General features: G+C 39.6%; 1 protein-coding gene and 1 long non-coding RNA gene across 2 annotated transcripts in view; both read left to right on the top strand.

Moving 5' to 3' along the window:
* MICU1 (mitochondrial calcium uptake 1) overlaps positions 1–25,742 on the top strand; it is a 281,117-nt gene that overhangs the window by 122,428 nt on the left and 132,947 nt on the right. The window contains exon 6 of the mRNA XM_060768821.2: positions 13,663–13,777. Coding sequence (XP_060624804.2) covers positions 13,663–13,777 — 115 coding nt within the window. The remainder of the gene's footprint in view (positions 1–13,662; positions 13,778–25,742) is intronic.
* Positions 10,530–13,006, top strand: LOC137096496 (uncharacterized). Its single transcript, XR_010909496.1, has 2 exons — positions 10,530–12,294; positions 12,592–13,006. It is a non-coding gene; the product is annotated as an uncharacterized lncRNA (long non-coding RNA).

Below are 25,742 nucleotides of genomic sequence, written 5' to 3'. Positions count from 1 at the left end.
TGTTAGGATTTCTGGGAGTTGAAGGCCAAAACATCTGGAAACCCACAGGTTGAGAACCACTGATACAGAGGAAAAGATAGGCTAGAGTTCAGGATGTAGGAGCAGGGTATGCAATATATCACTAGAACTAGTTCTAAAGATAGAAGTAAAATACCCTGGTTAAAAGTGATATTTTCCATTATTCTGTTTTCATGGATTATTTAGATTTCTCAGGTTTCATTGGGAAGTAACTTAACTCTGAAAAAAGGTCTCAAAAACTATTTTAATATTTCTACACATTTTTAGAAAAAATAGTTTTCTATAAAACATGGAATGATTTTGATAGCACATGCTGCCCCACCTGTCTCCAACTTTGACATTGGAATAAGCCCAATGCATTGCAGTCAGATACACTCCCTATTATCTGTATATAGGATTAAAGGCTGAGTTTGTCACACTTTTGAGCTGGCTACAATCAGGGTTTGGAGGTATGGAGCCCCCGGTGGCGCAGTGGGTAAAAGCACTGAGCTGCTGAGCTTGTGGATCGAAAGGTCGCAGGTTCGATTCCGGGGAGCAGCGTGAGCTTCCGCTGTCAGCCCTAGCTTCTGCCAACCTAGCAGTTCGAAAACATGCAAATGTGAGTAGATCAATAGGTACCGCTCCGGCGGGAAGGTAACGGCGCTCCATGCAGTCATGCTGGCCACATGACCTTGGAGGTGTCTACGGACAACGCTGGCTCTTCGGCTTAGAAATGGAGATGAGCACCACACCCCAGAGTCAGACATGACTGGACTTAATGTCAGGGGACTACCTTACCTTTACCTACAATCAGGGTTTGGAGAATATGCAAGCTTGTCTCTTCAGCTGGGATTCTCTAAAGCAGTTGTTCTCAACCTGTGGATCCCCAGATGTTTTGGCCTTCAACTCCCAGAAATCCTAACAGCTGGTAAACTGGCTGGGATTTCTGGAAGTTGTGGGCCAACACCTGGAGACACACAGATTGACAACCACTGCTCTAACGATTTATTTGGCACATCATTAGTTATAAGGACATAGTATCTAGATCAGAAAGACAAGTGACATTATTTTGAAATATTTAGCCTACACAGAAATCAAAGGAGAATTTAAAGGTGTTTATGGCACACATGTCAAAAGCAAGGCCCGTGGGCCAAATCTAGCCCACCACATCATTTTATGTGGCCCACAAACTTTTCAATGCCAGGGCAACATAATTACATTTATACAGTTTTACAATTACAGCGGGCCCTTTGAAGACAACCATAAGGCTGATGTGGCCTTCGGTGACAATGAATTTGACATCCCTGATCAATTATTATTATTATAATTATTATTTATTTATATACCATTCTATCTCTCAGGGCAGTTCCAAGTAGCATCATCAAAACATAGAGTAAACAGCATGGCATAAATTAACAAAACAACATAAGCATAACATTATCACAATAACACATATGTATTAAAAATAATCCTGCCTGTTCAGAGCAATTAAAAGGATGGGCCGAGGCTAGTGCAAACTCAAAATATGAGGGGACTGGGAATTAAATACAGTGCTATCGATGGGCATACCTACACTAAGCACTTAGGTTGGAGGGATCAGTCCTGCCACAGGTAAACACACATATTGATAGAGACTTGTTCCGGGTTTACCTGAGTTTAGGGAAGGCCTGAATCCTGCCCCAGGATTCAGGTTTCCCCTGGCTTAGGGGCAGTGAAAACATTTGTATCTGTTCCCAAGATGATCTAGATGCAACTGTCTTGACTGCCATACCACATCCCCAGACTCAGGCAGTCCGGCGACACAGGACGCCAACCCCCTGTTGATGTACCCCCCCCCCCCCAAACTGTGTGGCAGTAAGACATGGAATCTGCTTGCTTCCCAGTGCCCTTCCTGACATCAGTGCTCCCACTCCCATCCCATCAGGATGAAGTTGGGATTTTCTGTGCCGTAGGGGTCCAGGGAATTCCTAAGGTGGTTTCCCATTAGCGCCAAACTAAGTTTGGAGCATCTAACTGGTAAAGATTCTCTTTGGCCGCTAGCCTTTGAAGCGTTTGAGAAGTTCCCAATGCAGACTCTATGCAATTCCAATTCAGCACTGAGGACACTTGAATGGCTCCCATTTGATGTCAGAATAGAAGGGCCCTAACTCTTATTTCTCTATGGGAACAAAGGGTGTACTAACACTGTAGAATTAATTCAATTTTACAAGGTCTTATCCTTCTCTCCCAAAGAGTTCTGATGCCTCATCAAGTTATAACTCCCATGATTCTATAGCATTGAGCCAAGACACGTAAAGTGGTGTCAAACTGTAGTATGGATTCACCCAAAGTGGTATTAATTTAAAGAGTGTTATGCATCATATTAGACAAGATAGGCTCTTTTATTTGAATCCATCAGTTTCCCAAATAACCAGTAGAGATGGATAGTATCTTTTTAGTAAAGCAAAATGTCTCCTCAAATGTCCCTTTAAGAACTGAACTATTTCTTGCCTGGTAATGGTTGTCAGTCCTTGAGCTATATTCATTTGTGTCTGGGAATTCCTACTGTTCAGCTAAGTCTTGTGTATACATTCTTAGGAGCAATTCATAATAATCAAGTGCCTATTTACTCCCAATTTCAGCTACAGGGGTAAATAATAGTTCAGGACTCTAGGCTTTGTAGCCAAGTATATAATTTTAAATTAGGTGCACATTGCACAGTTAACAAAACTGAAGTGGTCAATAGGGACTGAAAGAGAATGGCATTACAGCACTCAAATACACACAATCTTAAGTAGTCATATTTCTCCCCCATAGATATGCAGGTTTTGCAATTTGAAGTAATGCACAGAATACAAAAAAAGTTTTAGTGTTATAAATCTAATAATTAAGGCTGACGGAAATATATTATAACCATATTACAACTTCTACTCATGAAGTGTTGTATATATTATTTAAATTTGGGTGAGAAACCTATACAATGACTGCTTAAGATGATCACATTGTTGGGGGGTGGCTATGGAAGCATTGACATTAATAGCATGGGCAAAATCACGAAACATTCACCTCCTTTTCTCATGGTGCAATACAAATGGTCGATTTTACATGAATTTCCTGTAATACCGTTGTCTGATTAAGGTTCAGAGATGCTATTCGTCAAGATAGCTGTTTCATATATCAGATAATACTGAAGTGGGTTTAACTAAGCTTATCAAAATGTTGATGCCATAATGGATTGCCACCTATTTGTAATTTTAGATGTACTCATATTTGGGAAGCTTTGTGCATAATAAATAAAAAAATAATGGATTGGATCCAGGCCTGAACTCAACACAGTTTTGTGGGGTTGAAGTGGATGGAGAGATGGTTTTCTCTTTGATTTTCCCAACTCCATTCCCATGCTGTTGTGGAAGATTCAGAGGCTACCCTATAGAGCAGTACTTATTTTTTTAGGAGGACGAGTACTTAAGAAACCCAGACCATTCCGTTCCTCCAGCAGGAAGCAATTGCTGGAATCTGGTTCCTATTGAATTGAAGGGGCTTCCATTGGTAGAAGACCATATCCAGCGAATCAAAAGGGGATTTGTGCCGGTATTTACTCTGGACACGGAATTATATGTCCAGACTAATATTGGTTGTGTTTAATAAGTAATACTGTATACTTAAAAGAGCAAGACTGTGATGATTTATTTTTGTTTTGTTTGTTATTTTGCTATCCATACTGATAACCAAAATCTATATGATGGAAAATAAAAGTACTATAAAAGCCATTTGGTGTTGATGACCTGTTTTCTCTTGTTTCATATTTAATAGTTAATATAAAATTGAAACAACATGACTATTATTTTTACTGTAAGTCCTTCCTTTGGAGTTCTATCCATTCTACATTCCTTATGTGACAGTACATCGTTCGTCAGGTAAAAAGGTGGCAATCCTACTTTGTCATAATAACAGTTTTGAAACTCTTAGCCATTTTCTTCCTTAGTACAGAAGACATCTATGCAACCTATATCTATAAAAATTATTTAATCAGATGTACGTATTGTCTTACAACAGTCAGATAATTACAATAATTTTGCAATTCTGCAAACATCTGTTTGGCCTCTAAATACAGGAATTTGAACCCCATGTGAGCTATATAAACTTTCTGCACTCAGTCTATACAAGGGTAGACATAATTGGTAGGTCCATGGCAATTTTTTCCCCTGTAGAACATTCTGGGGACCATATAAACTTCCAAAATGCCAGAAAACAAAGATGACCATAAACGTGAAATGGCCAGAAAGTCACTTCAGAATTTGAAAATGTTATTTTAAGATAAATAGTGCAGAAGATTACTATAACCAGTTTAAAAGTGAACCATCTGCTCTTAGGACCTTTCCAGACAGGTTGTTATCCCAGGAGCATCCGCGTTTAAAAAAATGCGGATGTCCCTGGGGGCCCATCTACACACACTATAGATAAACCCACTACTTCCGGTGTCTGGACTGCAATCCAGACAGTATTCCCATGGTTTTCAGGGCTAAATTAGCCCAGAAAACTGTGGGAATACCAACTCCCTCCCCAGAAGTCCCCCAAAACAGAGTAAAAAAACAAAAGAACTTACCTGGCCTCCATGAGACAGCTGCCATAACTCTCCTGGCACGTACAAATGATACACCAGGAGAAAGGGTAGGGGAAGGAGTGATTCCTCCCCCCCCCCCCCCGCCTTCTCCGGCAGCTGTCTCATGGAGGCCGGGTAAGTTCTTTCTTTTTTTACTCTGCTTTGGGGGACTTCTGGGTAGGGAGCTGGTATTACCAGTGTTTTCTGGACTAATTTAGACCAGAAAACCATGGGAATACTGTCTGGATTGCAGTCCAGACACCGGAAGTAGTGGGTTTATCCTGGGTTTTTGCAGAATAAACCCACTATCAAAATTAATTAACCACAAGCCGGAGTTTTCCTGGTTTGTGGTGGATTAATTTGGGTTTGTCCAGGACATTGTCTGGACAGCCCCCTTTTTATTGTGGAAGTTTCCAGAATAAAGTGGCTGTCTAGATGCACCCCCAGAGGCTTCCAAGAGAGATAGTTCACTTTTCAATGTGTTGTCGAAGGCTTTCATGGCTGGAATCACTGGGTTGCTTTGAGTTTTCCAGACTGTAAGGCCATATTCCACAAGCATTCTCTCCTGACGTCTCGCCCATATTTATGCCAGGCATCCTCAGAGGTTGTGAGGTCTGTTGGAAACTAGGCAAGTGAGGTTTATATATCAGTCTAGTTTCCAACAGACCTCACAACCTCTGAGGATGCCTGCCATAGATGTGGATGAAACATGAGGAAGAATGCCTCTGGAATATGGCCATCCAGCCTAGAAAAGTTGCAGCAACCCAGTTCACTTTTATCTGTTTTGTTTTTGTTTTTGTTTTTGTTTTTTTGCTCCTGCAAAAGGTGTTCAGAAATACAAAAATATATTGGAGGACCACACTTTGGTCTGTACATAATAAACAATAGTGTAAGCAATATTGACGGGCCAAGATCAAATGAGCCAGATGTATAAGTCTGAACTTACCTCTTTTGAACAACAAATCCGCAAATTCCACGGAGAGGGCATTTCTAGGAAATGTAGTATGAAAAAGTTTTTTTTCCAAACCCTGATCTGACTTTTCAAGACAGGTTCTTGTAGTTTTGTAATTAGACGTGAGGTACAGGATATTTTGGAGCCATTAGACATTTAAAAACGTCTAATTTTTATCAGTATAGGGGCTACAGTCAACCTGAATGATGAGGCAGGGTAAGCCTTTTGCCAAGATTTCTGTTCTTGTAGTGTGCCTAGAGCCTAGGATCTCTCAAGTTTCTAATGTTGTTGAAAAAGCATTTACCATCATTAGTAAGAAGCCGGCTCAGGACTTCAAGTACATGGGAATAGATGGGAAAACATCTTCTTGCCCCCCTTTTCAAAGCCCCCCTTTCCTTTTGTCTTCCTGGCTTTCTGAAATGGGTTCAAGGGTTATACGTGGATTTCCCCCCTCGGGTTACAACATGATGACTGGTGTTACATTACCGTTGTATTTTGGAAAGTGAACACTTTGAAGCATTGCCTTCAGTGGTTTTATTTAATATATTGGACAAAATGGGTATTCGCAAGCGTATTTGCTGTCATTTTGACAGATGGTTTGTTTTGTTATGTCTTAAAGTAGCTGTTCACTTTTCCTGCATGGTCCATGTACAGCAACATCTGCAAGAAGCATTGCTTTGATTGTTCTCTGAGCTGGCCATCTAAATCCATTTGGCAGAAAATGAATTGTTAGCCTCTCCTGTATATGCACATCCTTGCTTGTGTCAGTATATATAATGAAAGAATATTCAACTGATGTATGCATATGTCTGTATGCCTGTCTTGTATGCTTGAGTCTAACAGGATTAAACAACTCCCGGAATATTGCTTTAAATAGGCTGTTTCCTAACAGAGTGATCGCTTTTGCACACTTAGCTGTAAGGTGGTCTTCAGACAACAATTCAAACAGACCATGATGATTAATTTGGAATATCCTTCATTTTTCTTCTTGGTAAAAGGAAAATCTCCTTTTTTGGAAGAGGGAGTTTAATATAATTTGACAAATTTAAATTAGCGTTGTAGCTAATCCAGCTGCAAAAAGACCTGCCAGTATGGAGAGTTGTACTGAAATCATTTTACTTATTATTAATACTACTGGTTTTGTGAGTAACTTCCATGTATAATATATTTACCACTAACATGATACACACGATTTACTGCTTTTTTTTCTATCACAATTTGCATGTTGAGTTGCTTCTTAAATTATCCAACTTCAATTCCTAGAATAACAATGCATTGTGCAGCAATATTTCAAAAATAATAATAATAAAATAACGAAGGAAGGAAAATCAGAGGATAATGGTGTCACGATTTTGAGAGCTCGGTTTTATACTGAAGAGAGAATACTATTTAGTAGAGTGTGCTTGAACAATTGATTTTATGCCTGTAGAATTAATATACCTTGCAGAATTATAGAAGAGAATAAGAACAGAAAGGTCCCTCAGAATGTGATGTTCAGAAATCAAAACTCTAATATGCATTTTGTATTCTGACCATGGTAATATGCATTTTGTATTCTGACCATGACTAGGTAATTGTAATTATAATATACCAATTGATGCTGTTTTTATCTTAGGAAACAATATAAATTCTAGTAGAAGTTTGACATAGAATTTCGAATCATTTTGGTTGACCACATTTCTTTTCCTGGTGTGTTAGTTCCTTCAAAATTAAACTATCCAGGAAAAAAACAATGCAGGGAAGAGTTGGATGATTATTGATGAGTTTTCCTTCATTTAATTTTAAAAGTACAGCCCATAACCATACTCCAGAGCATGACTAAACATGGAAAATCTTCTCTGGGATGTAGAAGTTAAATGTGTACAGAAAAATAGGACTTCATCACATTAAGCAGGGAAGTGATTGATAAAATAGAGATCAGTCTGACTCAATTTTGAAATGAAACAGATGACTTCCCTAGCCTCATCACATTGTTTAATGTATCCGTGTTACTCAGTTGTACTCAGCATTCTTTCAGTAGATTTGCCATCACACTGTAATTGTTAGGTACTGCCAATCATCCCTCCCCCTTGTTCTTTGTGGGAATAAAACCTGCTCTCTTTGAAATATCCGCGGCTAGGTGTCTTCAGTTCTGAAAGCAAGGAACTAGGGAGGGAGGAAAAGCAAAAATGTGAGTCGCCCCACACCACTGTGAGTTGCCCCCGGGCTGAGAACAGCGGTATATAAGTAAAGTAAAGTAAATAAATAAATAAAACAATGCTCTCTCTCTCTCTTGACTGCACCACAGAGAAGGGTGTGGACCTTGGAAAACTGTAATTCTCAGGCCTGGAGCTATGGTATTCAAAGTAAGGTGCAGCTGCATTCATTTCATAGTGTAGATGCACCCAGAGAAAGTTCTTGGACCTTGGGAAACTGCAATTCCCAAGACCATCACATGGAGACATGGCATTTAAAGTAAGATCCAGCTGCATTCATTCCACAGTGCAGATGCACCCAGAGAAAGGTATGGACCTTGGGAAACTATAGCTCCCAGGACTGCATAGTATAGAGCTGTGGTATTTAAAGTGGTGTCCAAGAGAAGTCATTCCATAGTGTAAATTCGCCCAGGGAAGGGTATGGGTCTTGGGAAACTATAACCCCCAGGACTACATAGCATGGAGACATGGAATAATAATAATAATAATAATAATAATAATAATAATAATAATAATAATCTTTCTCTCCCGGCTTTCCCATACAACATAAGGCACAGACATGTCGCGGAAGGAAAGGACAGGAAAGGAAAGGGAAAAGGAAAGGCAAGGAAAAGAAAAGAAAAGAAAGGACAGGACCAGGAAAGGCTATTTTTAAAAAAGATATTGTTCTGGCAAAGTACAAACTCGGTGAGCAAAAGGTAATGCTTTCCCTAACACGGGTATTTTTGGCTCCTCCCACAATTTCCCCTCCCACAAATTGGGGAAACGTTTCATTTTAAACCTGAGAGCAACGAATGTCATCACATTACAGAATTGGCCAAACATCCAGATCATTACCAAAAATCCACTTCCCCACCACCTCCTGAAACGTTTGAAAAGAATGCTGGTCTCCACGCTAAAAATATGCGAAGTATTCTCTGTCTTACACTTGAACCAAACCTACTGTGATGAACACCACATTTTAAGTGTAGCACTCAGTGAAATTTAGTAAATGTGATGGACAGTCTAAACGTTTACACTGCAAGATATTAACATGATGGAAAGAGAATAGTACTGTTGACAGTCTGTCCCGTCCACAACCAAAGAAGAAAACAGAATGGTTACAAGTTGTTTCCAGAGCATAGTTTGTCTTATAAACTCATCTATGATCGTCCTTTAGTAATAATTGGAGTTTTGAAAACAAGCAAAACCTTAGGAGCCAGAATTCATATTCTGGATCCCAAGACCTGTTCTAGATTTGACTTTAAGGCATTTGATTAATTTCTTGAATAGCTTGTGAGATGGCATGGACCTTGTGATCAGAAGGGGTGAAGTCATGCTTGCATATCCTATATGGGTCTCAGATATCCATCTCCGTTTTATATAGCTTATGGAATCTTTTCATAAATGCATACTATATTATATATAGCCATATATAAATTGAGAAATTTTAGGCAAGCAATGGACCCCAAAAAAACCTGATAAGGCAAAAGGGAGAGCTTAGTTCGCTCAGGGAGAATCCAAAAGAAGCACCAATCCCTTCTGTTCTCTCCACTGCAGTGTCACTTTTGGCCTTTTTTAAAGAAAAGCCTTATCAAAATCCATAATTTGGGACCCAAAATCAGTCCTTGACTTATACTTGTGGTTGACTTATATACAAATGTATACAGTAATTCAAGCACTTTGAAATCTTAAAGTAGATTTAATTCAACCCTTATCTCACAAATCCCAAAATAGCCTGAATAGTGGGCAAATACTTGTTTACTGGGAATTTCATCTATTTATCATTAAGATACATAGCCACCTGTAGCACAGTGGGTTAAACCCCTATGCCGGCAGGACTGAAGACCGATAGGTTGCAGGTTCGAATCCGGGGAGAGCACGGATGAGCTCCCTCTATCAGCTCCAGCTCCCCAAGCGGGGACATAAGAGAAGCCTCCCTCAAGGATGATAAAACATCAAAAACATCAGGGCGTCCCCTGGGCAATGTCCTTGCAGACGGCCAATTCTCTCACACCAGAAGCGACTTGCAGTTTCTCAAGTCACTCCTGACACGACAAAAAAAACCCCAAAAAAACCCATCAGACTGAGCTTGTGAAAAGCATTGTTCTTGTTAAGTGTATCAGATGGATTTTGACCTATGGCAACAACATGAAGCATGAAGAAGGAGAGACCTCCAAGACCTCCTGTCATCAATAACCCTGTTCTGGTCTTGCAGACTCAGGTCTAACTTCCTTAATTTTCTCAAGTCGGTCCTGACACGACAAAAATAAAATAAAAATTAGGATGCATTTTGAGTTTCCCGAAAAGTGTTTACACGGATAACAGGTTCTAACTCTTGTTTCACACTTGACATTTTAACAGTCCCGTTTCCTCAAAAGATTTGTGTGCATCTTTGTGCAAGTTTGATAGGTTATGAGTTGGATTAGAATTTGTAATTATGATCAGTGTGATTATTCTTTCCCATTGTCACATTGGGAACCAGATAACGCCTGGTTTTTATCTACTGTAATTCTTAAAATGCCAGATAATAGCCTGGCTTTTATCTAATTTTAAAAATTGTCTTCTGTTTAAGACACAAATGATACCGTAACCTTGATAGGCATCTGAATGTTTGAAAGAATCAACTTCCTTGTCTATATTTCTTAATTAAGAACATAAAGTAATCAGGGTAGTTAATTGCTCCAGACTTCCTTTATTCTTTGGATATAATACATCAACAGATACTGTGATGATTTTAATGTGCTGTGAGTGTCACTGCTTAACAAATTGTCTTTCCTTTATCTTGTATATATGATGGGATCCTCGCTAGACAGAGGTAACAGATAGGGGACAGTTGTATAACTGGACCCTGGTGTGCTGTTGGTGGTGTCCTTTGTTCCCTCAACTGCTCCTATACGTCAGCTTGTGATTTCTGTGCTTCTCTGCCTGCATGTTTTCAAACACATTAACCACAACTCCACTTTAATATTTCTCTTTCCCTCCTCTGTGTGTCTGGTTTGTGTGTGTGTGTGTGATATGTCTTCTAATTCTACTGAAATAGTTTGCTATTTTGAAAGCTTAGAACCCAACCTCTAACCCATTTAGTCCATCCTTTCTGGCCTTTAAAACTTCAGAAGACATTTTTAATGATTTTCAGTTGAGCAATGAAATTTAGGAAAACTATGTGCTCCTCATAAGGATTATGTCAGAATTACAGTTGCCATCATCCCTTTGCTTACTTTACCGTAGTTTGGAGTGGATGTTACACTACTAATCTCTTAACCATGGTCTTGGCATTGACATTGAGAGTAGGCCATAGGGATGTGTTTCTATCACATTCTTTATTTCTGTTGGAGTAAACGTCTTTTCTCCATTTTTTCCCTTTCTAGTGTTAACAAAAGCTTTGTTTTACATGTGTTAAACTAAGGCCAGAGGGCCGGATACGGCCCTCCAAGGTCATTTACCCGGCCCTCACTCAAGGTCAACCTATTTATTTATTTATTTAAAAGTTTTGTATACCGACCTTCTCACCTCTCTTGAGGGACTCAGACCGGTTTCCAACCATAATATCACACACAATCAATAAAACATCATAATACATATTACAGTAAAACATTAAAACATCATAATACATATTACAGTAAAACATTAAAACAGCAATTACAATCAATAACTATAATGGTCAGTCGTCACACTAAAATCGTTGCTCATCATCCTCCACCCATATCTCAGGGTGTTGGCTCACTCGTCGAATGCCTGTCTCCATAACCAAGTCTTCATCTGTTTCCTAAATGTCAGGATAGAAGGGGTGGTTCTGATCTCCAGTGGGAGAGAGTTCCAGAGTCGAGGGGCCACCACCGAGAAGGCCCTGTCCCTCGTCCCCACCAGACGCGCTTTCAAGTCATTTGAGAAACTAAGTCTGAAATGACTTGAAAACACACGACAATAACAACAACAATCCTATATCATCAGCCAAAAGCAGGCCCACACTTCCCATTGAAATACTAATAAATTTATATTTGTTAAAAGTGTTCTTCATTTTAATTATTGTATTGTTTTTAAGTGTTTTTTGCACTGCAAATAAGATATGTGCAATGTGCATAGGAATACATTCATGTTTTTTTCCCAATTATAATCCGGCCCTCCAACAGTTTAAGGGACTGTGACCTGGCCCTCTGTTTAAAAAGTTTGTGAACCCCTATGTTAAACATTGCCCCTGGTTGCACAATGGGTTAAACCCTTGTGCCGGCAGGACTGCTGACCGACAGGTTGGCGGGTCAAATCTTCGGAGCGGGGTAAGCCTCCCACAGGATGGTAAAACATCAAACATCTGGGCAGTGCCATAGCCAGAAAAAAATGGGGGGGGGGGGGGATGAAAAAGAAAAAAGCAAATCATGAAGAGTAGTTCGATAACACAAAATAATTTAAATAGTAAGGTTTGTTCTATATTTTATATAGAGTTAATTAAATCAATTTAATGTTTGCTTCTCATAGACTTAGCATGGGGAATTGGTTAACCAATTAAAATTCATGGGTAAACCAGGTTTTTCGGGGGAGGGATTGAACCCCTAACCTCCCCTCCCCCCAGCTAAAAGCCTTGCATCCGGGCATCCTTGCAGATAGCCATTCTTTCACACCAGAAGAGACTTGCAAGTCGCTCCTGACACACACATACACACACACACACACAAACCTGATTAAGAGTAACCATTGAAAACACAAAATAATTTAAATAGCAAGGTTCATTCTATATTTTATATAGAGTTAATTAAATCAATTTAATGTTTGCTTCTCATAGACTTAGCCTGGGGATTTGGTTAACCAGTTAAAATTCATGGGTAAACCAGGGGTTTTTTTTTAACCTGAAAAATTTGGGGGGAGGGAATTGAAAGCCTTGCATCCAGGCATCCCCTGGGCAACGTCCTTGCAGATAGCCATTTTCTCACACCAGAAGAGACTTGCAGTTTCTCAAGTCACTCCTCACACACACACACACAAAACTGATTAAGAGCAACCATTAAAAACATTATGTGTGAACCGTTTTCCAATCTCTTTGTAACATATAACATAACAGCGTAGTTCAGGTAGGGAGCCACAGTGACGCAATGAGTTAAACCCTTGTTCTGGCTAAACTGCTGACCTGAAGGTTGATTGTTCAAATCCGTGAGACGGGGTGAGCTCCCATCTGTCCGCTCTAGCTTCCTATGTGGGGACATGAGAGAAGCCTCCCATGGGATGGTAAAACATCCAGATGTCCCTGGGCAACATCCTTGCAGACAGTCAATTCTCTCACACCAGAAGCAACTTGCAGTTTCTCAAGTTGCTTCTGACACACAAAAAATAGTTCCAGTCCTTGACCTACTTGAGGTACTTATAAGTAGATTTAAGAACCAAGCACCATTTATTCTGTACCTGGCCATCATTTCTTCAGTGAACAATGGGGAAGTGGTTGCTATTTAGCTTATTTTGGACAGAGGTACTAATACATTGTTTTAAAAGAAATAAAGATTCCCAAAACTGTCAGTGAAATGCCTTCTTGACAGTGTGTTAAAATGGCAACAGAGATCCTTTGGAATGCATTGTCATTCAAACTATTAAATTGACAAGCAACAGCGAACCCTGTCTTGCCTTGACAGTTTTGCCTTAAAAGTAGTATTAACAACACAGTTCTATGCATATTTACTCAGTAGTAAGTCCTACTGAGCTTAATGGAGTTTTCTCCCTGGTTTGTATGCACAGGATAGCATTGTGTTGCACATTATACAATAAATTTTGATTCTTAGCTTTTAATCTTCGAGAAACATCTGACAGATTTAAAGGCTAAAAAGGATTCTGGAATGATAACAAGAAGGGCGTATCTGGGAAAATGGATGGGTAGAGGCCATGTTTAAAGTGTAAACGACGTGATACTATATTTACTGACTATATTTTTTTTCTTTTCTTGGGATTGTGGCACTGTTGATTTCTTAAAATAGAGAATCTCCCAGGAACGTGAAAAGTTTGCAGATGAAGACAGCATCTTTTATGCACTTGGAGAATGTGGCCTGATCTCCTTTTCTGACTACATCTTCCTCACAACCGTTCTCTCTAGTAAGTGCATGTTTTTGTTTCATACTATTTCTATAATACATGTGAGTTCTTGATGTTTTTATTCCTTAAATTTACATTTAGCCTGGCATTTTAGTGGGGCGTTGGTTTATGTAACTCAATTGCAGTTCTTCCTCGTGGTCTCTTTGACTTTCATTGGACATTCTGTACCTGTGCAGCCTCATCCTCAGAAACATCTAAAACAGTGGTTCTCAACCTGGGGTCCCCAGATGTTTTTGGCCTACAACTCCCAGAAATCCCAGCCAGTTTACCAGCTGTTAGGATTTCTGGGAGTTGAAGGCCAGAAACATCTGAGGACCCCAGATTGAGAACCACTGATCTAAAGCTAAGAGGCCTGTATTGCTGCAAGGTCTTGAGCTTACGCTGCAGTTCCCTGGTCAGTTATCTCCAGGTGGAGATTTTAATAAAGAGAGTAGCAGTGAAGCCTTGAACAGAATAAGTGTTTTTAGCCAGCAAAGACAAACAGGCCAGCAATTACGGTGCTCAGCCAGATTACAGCAGAAGTTAGACATGAAACCAAAATTAAGGAAAAATCCTTTCCTAGCTGTTTGGGAAATAGGGCAGGGATATAAGTGCCAAGTACGGAATCTAGCTTCCGACCGAAGCAACATTGGATCCACGGTAAGTTCTTCATGCCAAGTTCTTGGACTCTTGTCTTTGTTCGATTCATGAATTAAGTGCCTTTGCTGTTATTTACCTTTGAAATCAAGTATTTCGTTTCATGGACTTTTTTGGACTATTTGTTCCTATTTCTTCCTAATCTATTGGATTACCTTTTACTGTGGATTGCTTTTTATTGCTTTGGTTTATGTTACCCTCAATAAACTGCTTGCTATTTTTTTTTTAAAGCTAAGCTGCCTTTGTGGTTGGACAGTATATGTTGCACAATCACTAATTTAGAGTTTAACCTAATATGTGGGGGGAGGGGGAACCCTTTCATTTGGTCCTTGGGTCTTTTTTCTTTCTTTTTTCTTTTCTTTTCCTTCCGTCAGTCCTTCCTTCTTTGTTTGTTTGTTTGTTTTTTCAATCCAGTGCGCAGAGAGCATGTTTGGAAGCAGAAAACTATAAATCACACATCTATCCGCTTCGACACATCATATTTCAGAAACTACTCAGAGGCACACAACAACATTAAACCATAGTTATGGCCTGTAATTGAATTAGTCATTCCTTGTAATGAAATTAACCATTAAGAACAAAGCCCAATGAATATTAATACATGATTAAGTAATAGAATGCTAACGAGCTACTTACGTGTGGTAATAATTTCACATTCATTAGTTTTAATTATTTTATATCCTTTAAAGAGAACAGTTTTACTTCAAAACAAATATTATTGGAGCTACGAAAGTTGCTTACATATTTACCTGTTGACTTCATTGAACTTGGTTTTGATTAGACATATAAGGAATGGGTCTGTTAAACACTTATTTTAACTAATTGAATTGAGCATGGAATATATGTAATCAAAAGGAGTGGAGGGAGGAAGCAACATGAAATGCTTCTATAAAAAGCGTGGAAAATTGGGTTTGTCGTGGCTATATTTAAATTCAGATTTAATCTGCTAAATTGTGCTGATTTTGGGCCCCACTCGGCACCACTGTGTGAGTCTTTGAAAGCTAATTACAAGCGAGGGAAATTGAGTGCCAAAATTAAGATATTGGTTGCTATCTAAAGTCTTTGGCCTGCCAAGTTCCTTCCCCTCTGTTAAAGAAAATTAGCCTGACTCCTTTCGTTGTTGCCCCTTTGCAATGATTTTTCTAAAAATTATATAGATCTGTTCTAAGTGGGCATTTTATGCAATCCCAGAGGTAGGATTATGAGGCATTAGTTCAATAAGGCAAAGAAAATGGGCGGAAGCGATTCTTTTTGTTATTACCGCAGTGCTCATCAGCTGGACAGGGCTTAAATAAAACTCATTTGCATTTTACAAGCAGGGAGCTGTTTCCATACTGCATAGTAAATGAAGTCTGTCACCATATTTTATTTATAAGTAATTTACTGTTCTCCTGCAGTCTGCTTTCCTAGTCTGCCCAGTGTTTCTACGATTCCCTTTCCCCCTGGAAGAGATAATAAAATAACATTTTAAAATGTGTCAATACTTCGAGCCTCCTGTTAAAGGATGCCGAAGCAAAAGAGCTTGGAGGACACTGCACCAGTTTCGTGGCATCAGCTGCTCCTCAATTCGAATTTTTATCAGTGCAGTTTGAATTTCCTTCGCAATGAGGTACAAGGTTAAATGAAATGAGATGAGATTTCCTTTTTTACCTTCTCCGAAATGAGTTAGGAGAAATTGCCTCTTGCTTGGTGGTGGGTTTAGTTATTGGAGGAAGAGTTGTAGGAAAATGATACCGGGAACAGGGCCCTGACAAAATCAACAGGAGTAAAAATATTTCGTTTATTGCTTTTGCATCCCAGACCAAACCATATTTCTTTAGAAGTAAGTCCTACTGATCTTAGTCAAGGTCAATTCTGGTTAAGAATGTTTAGGTTTCCAAACCTACAACTGTCGCTCATCTCATCCTGTAAGGCTAAAATAGTATGCCAACAACAGAGCTGTCACCCAATCTACCCAAATTGACAGAAGAAAAAACAGAGAGTCTTACAGACCATGATTCATCTTGAGTCAAAAAGGAATAATTGCTTAAAACAAGTTTGTTAGAGAACATTAGTACTTTTTGGTGCAAATTGACGGTTTCTGGGGTTCTGTGTATAAGAAGATATATGTGAATCGTAGTAGTTCATGTGGACTTTATAGTCTGATAAGGCTGTTTTCTTTCTGTCATATCAGGTCCTGGAATGATACATTCCCTTCCTGTTCCTCTTTATGTTTTCACTAGCCGTCCCCTGCCACACATTGCTGTGGCCCATTCTGTGTATATGTCTTACGTATGTGTGTGTGTATATGTGTGTATATATTTGTGTATATGTGTATATAAGTGGTTTTGTGCATGTGTTGTAATGTATTTTTTTATTTTTGGGCTTTTTAAGTGTCTTTGTTCTGGTACAGCTGTACCAGGAGCTCCAACTTTATTTGCTTTGTATTAAATGTTTGGTTGCAGTCCTGGGTTTCAGGGACTCTGCAGATAGGTGGCTTCTTTTGGCTGCAGTCATAGGGCAAGCCATCTGCCCATCATTGTTAACTTTTGGTCCCGCCCCTTGCTCAGAGTAATTGGGAAGGGAAGTGAGCCATTTTGTTAGTCTCAGCCAGGTTAGCTTATGTATAGGATGTGTGTAACTTCCCCTGTACAAAAGCTTCAACCTTTAAGAATTCCCAGGGGAGAACAGCTTTAAGAGCCTCCTAAGAACTCCAGGGAAGCATTCCCACAGCTTTAAAAATTTCCAGGAAAACAGCCTTAAAGACTAAAGAACTCCAGCTGGAGAACATCCACTGCCTTGCTGGTAGGTCCACTCGGCGTCCGAGAAGCAGTTCGGCCCGGTAGCGGAGCCCACATCAGTGAGGGTTGGATTTCAGTCAGCCTGGGAGAAGTTAAAAAAGGGGTTTTTCCTTTAAAGAAAAAGTTATTGAAGATAGTTGCCTGTCCTTCGTGGGCAAGTTTAGGAATTCACCAGTTACCTAAAGCTTGAAATCATTTGCTTAATTTTACTGAAGACAAGAGAAGTTTTGTTTGATTGTTCATTAATAAAAGACTTTATTGTACTTCTCAAGCCATCTGAAGACTCTTTGTGGGGAAACCTCTGAGAACTTCTCCTTGGGCCCCTGGCTTTCCGCTGGGCAAAGGTTACACATCCTGTACTAAAGACAAATATTTACAGGCCCAGCGCACGACAGAACAGTCTTCTATTGTGTTTTTCAGTGTTTTTATGAGTGGTGGTTATTTGTTGGCCTAATAGGTGTATTGTGTCCAACTTTGGTGTCAAACCGTCTAGTGGTTTTTGACATTTGTTAATCCCACAAACGAACATTACATTTTTATTTATATAGATGGGTGCCTTTTCATAGCTATTATGAGGAGGTAATTTGGAGACGAAACGTGAAATGCAACAGCATATTTGCTTGGTACATTACTGGTAGCATGGCTAAGGCCCCTTCTACACTGCCATATAAAATCCAGATTATCTGCTTTGAACTGGATTACTTGGCAGTGTAGACTCCTATACTGAATTATATGGCAGTGTAGAACCCTATAATCCAGTACAAAACAGATAATATGGATTATCTTCTTTGATAATCTGGATTATATGGCAGTGTGGAAGGAAAATTAGTAGTTTGAGCATTGGACTAGAACGCAGAGACATTTATTCAGGGGCTTGAAAGTTACTTCAAATTTTGGTTGTAAAAGTCATTAGTTTTCTGAAATTAATTTTACTTACTTGTTGTTTAGAACTCACTAAGGCCCCTTCTACACCTCCATATATAATCCAGATTATCTGCTTTGAACCGGATTATATGGCAGTGTAGACTCATATAATCCAGTTCAAAGCGGATAATCTGGATTGTCTGCTTTAATCATATGAATTATATGGCAGTGTAGAAGGGGACTGAAAACAGTCACACTAAGGCCCCTTCCACACAGCAGAATAAAATCCCACATTTTCTGCTTTGAACTGGAATATATGGTAGTGGGGACTCAGACAATCCAGTTCAAAGCAGATATTGTGGGATTTTCTGCCTTCTGGGTTATATGACTGTGTGGAAGGGCCCCTTTTAGAGAAATATATCACAATGTCACAGGCTGCTGACATGTGGTACAAAACACATACATAGCAAGGCTACACACATCCCATGACTGTAAAAGTAATGATAACAGTCATAATGTAACTTAGGTATCTGGGGGAAAAAAGAATTAATTTAATTGTGTTATTGGAAACAATCTGCTTCCAAGTTTTGATTAGGGCTAATAGCAGTTTGGAAGCAGATCAATATGGTGAAAACGGTGCAACGGGAAACCTCCACTCCCTCAATGTCATATCCATGCTGTTAATGTTTAAGAAATGTGGGAAATCCAAATCATATCTCATCTACCTTTAATTGAAAGTAAATAAAGATACCCTGATCAGATGGCCACGCCTGTAGTCAATGTTGCATATAAACCAGTCACCAGCAAATTGTCAGAAAGGTCATTAAATGGGAACAGTAACTACAGTACAGGATTTGATAGCCAGTTTCACTTACCAATTCTCCGAAAACGATTCCCCACAAAGTGTCTATAGGTCTCTCTAGGTCAGTGGTTCTCAACCTGGGGGTCGGGACCCCTGGAGGGGTCGCGAAGGGGTGTCAGAGGGGTCGCCAAAGACCATCAGAAAACACAGTATTTTCTGTTGGTCATGGGGGTCTCTGTGTGGGAAGTTCAGCCCAAATCTATCATTGTTGGGGTTCAGAACGCTCCCTGATTGTAGGTGAACTATAAATCCTAGCAAGTACAACTCCCAAATCTCAAGGTCTATTTTCCCAAAACCCCACGAGTGTTCACTTTTGAACATATTGAGTATTCATGCCAAGTTTGGTCCAGATCCATCATTGTTGGAGTCTAGAGTGCTCTCTGGATATAGGCGAACTTCAACTCCCAAACTCAAGGTCAATGTCCACCAAACCCTTCCAGTATTTTCTGTTGGTCATGGGAGTTCTGTGTGCCAACTTTGGTTCAATTCCGTTGTTGGTGGGGTTCAGAATGCTCTTTGTTTACAGGCTAACTATAAATCCCAGCAACTACAACTCCCAAATGGCAAAATCAATCCTCCCACCAACCCCACCAGTATTCATATTTGGGCATACCGGGTATTTGTGTCAAATTTGCTCCAGTGAATGAAAATACATCCTGCAGATCATTATTTACATGGCGATTCATAATGCTAGGGTTATGGTTGAGGGTCACCACAACATGAGGAACTATATTAAGGGGTCGCGGCATTAGGAAGGTTGAGAACCACTGCTCTAGGTCTTCCAGTGTGAGTCTATAGTATGCTTCCAAGTCAAGTACAACCAAAATACATAGTTCGTTATTATACACAGTTTCAGATTTCCACTGAGGGTCTTGGGATATTGATACGCGGGTCATGTTGTCTTGCTTAAAATAGAACCTCTCATTTCCTTCAGTATCATAAGAAGATCTATGAAAGGACTTTATTAACATCTGCCATCCTCTAGGTATTGGGTATCAGCAGAACATTTTGCCAAATTGCCAAATTGTTCTCAGTAAGTGTATTTGTTTGACTGAAAGTAATGATGGGGCAGTAGCAATATTACTATATTAAACTCAGCTGAAATCTTTTTAAAAAAATGTGATCTCCATCATGCTGTCCTGAGAGATTCTAGCCTTCTAGCAAAGCAAGTCTAAAAGTAGCTATTTCCATTAATTCACTATGGAAGTTGTCCTTACGTTTGGGTATTTTTTCCCTTCAGCCTTGTGAAGGTCAGCCAATAACTGATGTAATGTTGCTAAAAGATAAGGCTTGTACTCTCATCTAAGTATTGTCTCTTATCTCTCTGTTGCAGAGATAAGTTTAACTGTATTCATTATTGCTGCTTAAATCCCACTTCCATAGACTTATTACCATATTTGTATCCATTTGTATAACCAAGATACTTCATTTATTTTATTATTTTTAAGAGGAAAGGATAGAAACACCGCATTTTAATAAGTTTGGAAAAAATCTGTCATTGGCAGTAAAGAAGAGCGTTCAGTGTCCACCCCTTCTTACTATTAGTCAAACTAAAACCAAATTAACAAGACCAAGTGTATGTACGAGGGTTGAATGAAAAGTAATGCCTCCACCTTCGTTACTTGGGTTTGGATGGGAATATATATATTCCCAAATATTTTAATAAATCAATCCTTAGAATGTGTTCTTTTAACTACCACTATTCACTTTTCCACATAATCACCAAACAATTGGATATATTTCTACCAACAATGAACAAGTTTTCTGAAGCCGTCACAGAAGAAGTCGACACTCTGTTTCCGCAACCAGCGTCTCACAGTTCTCTCAACGCCTTCATCAGAAGCATAATGATGTCCCCGCACATCTTATTTCATTATTGGGAACAGATGGAAGTCAGATGGTGCTAAATCTGGACTGTATGGAGGATGTCGTATGGTGGTGAGATCCAGTCTCTGAAGTTTCAGGTCTGTGTGCTTTCATTTCAGGCACCAGCATCCTGGGTACCCATCATGCACAGATCTTCCGATAGCCAAGCAAAGCAATAATGTGACCCACACATTCTTGTGAAATGCCAATTATGCTTGAAATTTCTCTCTGAGTGATACAACGATCGTCCTGAATCAATCTGTCAACCTTTTGCTTGTGAAACTCAGTGGTTGCTGTCACAGGACGTCCAACTCCTTGTTTGTCACACAAGTCAATGTTCCCACCTCAACATCTTTAAACTTACTCACCTAACGACACACAGTATTCACATCAACACTGTGGTGAAGTGTGAATGTTAACCTACAGTAATGTATAATTATAGGTAGGTGTTTAAAGGGGTAAGCATTTAAAATAGCATAACTGGGGGGTTGGTAGCCAGCTCAGCTCACTGTGAGATGGGTTGTCATTGTAAAAAGGGGAGGAGCCAACTGCCACTTGGCAAGAGCAGGTATTTTAAAATAGGCAGTCTCAGGTCAGAGAACTGCAGGGGAAAGCTGGTTCTACTGTGTTTAGAATCAGGAAAGTTTAGGATTTTAGCCTGTGTGGTTTAGATAGGTCAAGTTGACTTATTTAGATTAGTAGTTAGGGTTTGAGCAAAAAGGGGAAGAGAACCCCAATAAGAATCTCTACTGTAACAGAGATAACAGAGGGAAAGAGTAGGCTAGTGCCTAGAGTGATCTGTTAAGGAAAGAAACACATTTTGAAGAAAATAAGTTTAAAACCTGTTATAAATGTAACCACTAAAGGAACGTGCCTCTAGGAGTTAAGAAACATTGAAACCATTAAGCTTCTTCTATACTTCAATAAACTTATTACAGTTTATCTTAAATCCAAGGCTCTGTTTCGTATACTTTTGAGTCAAGTCACGCTACACATCGAAGGAAGACAAACAAAATATTACAGGCTAGTGGCTGTATTATCAAGGTTGTAGATCCATTACAAATTGTAGGAGACCCTGACAAATCAGTAACGTCCCTACAACTAGTGGCGTCCTTACAAACACAATCACCACAAACAGCTTGCATTCTCTGATGAATCTCCTTTGGGGTGACACCTTCTGCTGTCAAGAATTCAATGACTGCACGTTGCTTAAGTCGCATTGACCGACCGTCTGTGCAGGGTCCCATACTTCACACTTTAACAACACAACCGTTAAATGCTGAAGCTTCCCGCCAAAAATGGAACTGTAGAGGAGAGTCTACTGAACAAGCCAGTACCTGCCGCATATCAGTACTGCCATCTGTTGAGGAGTTGCGAAGGTGGAGGCATTACTTTTCATTCAACCCGTGTGTGTGTGTTTGTAAAGAATCAGCTAATACATTGGGTTGCTTTGTGGCACAGTAATCAAAACGATTGATTGCTACCATCCTTCACTGTGAATTGATGCAATGTAAACATTTTAGTGTTTTGTTGGGTTTTAAAAGGCTGTGCTCCTACTAATACATTTCTGTTTTTTTCTGGAAGTTTATATGGATCATTCTGTTGGTTTAAAGTGCATTGTTCTTCCCTTTTCCTCAAAGGACATTCTATGAATAAATCAGCATGATACAAATAATTCTATTCCCTGCCTATTAGCTATAATATTACATTTTATTTTCTGAATGCGAAGGTGAGAAATGTAATATATTTAAAGTTTCTTTAATGGAATTTTACATCTCATTGAGTTTATAAGGATGGGTTGTAAAGAAACAATTTTGCCTGCTTAAAGTGTAATGTAGCATTATGCTTACCTACCCCTTTGTCTGTTTCGATTCTAATATGTTGTTATGCATATCTATAAATTGTTTGCAGATTTCAGGTTTCTAAAACCAGTGGAGTGTTAATGCAATTTTGCTTACTGCAGATAAATCTTTTCTCTTTAGTGTTTGTGCTTTAGTAGAAAATTTTAACTTAGCTATTTTTCTACATGCACTAGTATATTTCATATTCACTACATACACTAGTGAATCTCAGTGCTCTCTGGACCATCCTCCAAAAAATTGGGTGCCCTAACAAATTTGTGAACATCTGCAGCTCCTCCTTGATGAAATGATGGCAACGGCCTTGGACAGCAATGGCTCCCAAAGTGACCCATTAAAGGTGGAATCAGGTGTCAAACAGGGATGTGTTATTGGCCCAACCTTATTTTCCATCTTCATCATTATGATACTTCATCTTGTTGATGGGAAGCTTCCCACCGGAGTGGAAATTATCTATCAGACAGATGGTAAGCTATTTAACCTCAGCAGACTGAAAGCCAAAACCAAGGTTACAACATCTGTTATAGAACTCCAATATGCTGATGACAGCATTGTCTGTGCACATTCAGAAGAAGATCTACAAGCTACTCTAAACATTTTTGCAGAAGCATACGAAAAGCTCGGCCTGTCATTGAACATTAAGAAAACCAAAGTGCTCTTCCAGCAGTCACCAGCCAATCCCTCTCCAATGGCAGAAATACAGCTTAATGGTGTAACATTAGATAATGTTGACCATTTCCGCTACCTTGGCAGCCACCTCTCCACAAAAGTCAAGATTGACACTGAAATACGCCTGAGCTCTGGGAGTGCAGCATTTTTCCAAATGAAGCACAAAGTGTTTGAGGACCGGGACATCTATAGGGATACCAAGGTGCTTGTTTATAAAGCTATTGTCCTGCCAACCCTGCTATATGCCTGCAAGATGTGGACTATCTACAGATGTCACATGCAACTCCTAAAACAATTCCATCAGCGCTGCCTCCGAAAAATCCTACAGATCTCTTGGGAAGACAGGCAGACAAATGTCAGAAGAAATGACAGGCAGACAAATGCTGGAAGAAGCAAAGACCACCAGCATTGAAGCGATGGTCCTCCACCATCAATTCCGCTGGACCGGTCACTTCTGGATGCCTGACCCCCATCTCCTAAAGTAGTTGCTCTACTCCAAACTCAAGAATGGAAAACAGAATGTCGGGGGGCAGGAAAAGAGATTTAAAGATGGGCTCAAAGCCAACCTTAAAAACCTCTGGCATAGACACTGAGAACTGGGAAGTCCTAATGTCCCTAATGCACTTTATGAGAGAGTTAGAATTGTCTGCACACCCTTTTATTTCCAAAATATTCATCCTACCTCACCTGGACATGCCCAGCATTTTTAGAATTTTAACCATTACATTTGGCCCCGCCACAGGTTTTTAATAGTGTTGTGTTTTTGTTAATGTTCTGCTTTGTTATGGGTTATTTATTTTTGCATTTTATTGTTGTTGTTGTGTTTTTGCTAATGATGTACTTTGGGCTCGGCCTCTTGTAAGCCGCACCGAGTCCTGCGGGAGATGGTAGCGGGGTATAAATAAAGGTTTATTATTATTATTATTATAAGCCCTGGCCCTTGAGCACTGGAGGTCAGCTGTGACCAGCAGTGCTGTAGAATTCAAAGAGGCACAAACGGAGGGTGAAAGAGAGAAACGTGCCAAGAGGAAGGCGTGTCAAGCCAATCCCGACCGGGATCACCTTCCACCTGGAAACCAATGCCCTCATTGCAGAAGAACATGCAGATCAAGAGTAGGGATCCACAGTCATCTACGAACCCACCACCAGTACACCAGTCTTGGACAACAATCCTACTTGGACCATGAGTGGTTTTTGAAAGTACCATTGTACAGGATACATAAAGTTCTAATTGTTCGGAGAACTAAACTATGAGAGCTGATAGGTGTTTCCCATGTTATCTGATGTTTGAGAGTGGAAGTAATTTTTTCCACTTTGCTAGGGATTTGCACCATATTCCTTTCTTTCCAGAGATTGGTAGCCAATGGCTTGTGTGTTGGCAATGGTCTCTGGGCCATTGCTTTGACTAGCACTGGTTTAGAAGTTACTAAAACATATCTCTATTTCCAATCATATAAATTTTAGGTATCACCTTGTGGAATTCTTGTGAGGAATGATTCACACATTTGTTAATTTAATCTTTGTGTTATGCAAACATTTGAAAAGAGGGATAAATCTTCAGTGCTGTGAACTTCCACTGAAAACTGAATGCATTTCTTTGAGCATTATCCGAGCTCTGTCATAAAAGTATGCAGCTAATTCTGTTCGGGCAAGACATTTCATGGCTTAATGTTGTAATGCTGTGATAGGAAGCCATGCCTTTCTCTTCACTATACATAGAACAAGACAAGGAATGTGGGAGTACTGTAGAATAATATTCACTCTGCTTTGAACTAAATCCTCTTGAGAAATTATTCATATTAAATGTCGTATTTATTCGGGAGATTGTCTTAGAATTTTTGATGATGGTTTCAGGCATTTTTCCTTTTTTTGTTGATAGAGTTCTATTAGCATGTGAATCAATATTATAACCTATTGGAAGACTCTTTCACCACACAGACCTCATGTTTACCATTCTTCAGTTGTTCACTATGTCTGAGAGAGACATTCCTCTTCTAAGATGCTGAGTGCATTGCCCTTTCCCATGGCTCCCAATTAAATAAATTGCAGATTGCCTCTTTAATGCCTTATTTCTGGAATGATGACGTGTTATGTTCCAAAAGAAGGCAATAAAAATCACCTCTGAGTATTCCTTGCCTAAGAAATCTATGTGAATGGTTTGCCATAAGTTGACAGGTGTCTTGAAGGCATATGGAAAAAACAATTCCCTTGTCAAATTTGAATTCTCTGTATTTTAATGACTATTTAGAGCTTCCATCATGCCCAGCATCAATAGTCACAGGACGTGAGAGAAGCCTCCCACAGGATGGCAACACATCCGGCCATCCCCTGGGCAACCTCTCTCCAGATGGCCAGTTCTCTCATAGAATCATAGAATCAAAGAGTTGGAAGAGACCTCATGGGCCATCCAGTCCAACCCCCTGCCAAGA

This window comes from Anolis sagrei, chromosome 3, assembly GCF_037176765.1.
Source record: "Anolis sagrei isolate rAnoSag1 chromosome 3, rAnoSag1.mat, whole genome shotgun sequence".
Classification (NCBI taxonomy): domain Eukaryota; kingdom Metazoa; phylum Chordata; class Lepidosauria; order Squamata; family Dactyloidae; genus Anolis; species Anolis sagrei.
The sequence above is the reverse complement of the archived record's forward strand: the minus strand, read 5'-3'. Positions and strand labels throughout refer to the sequence as shown.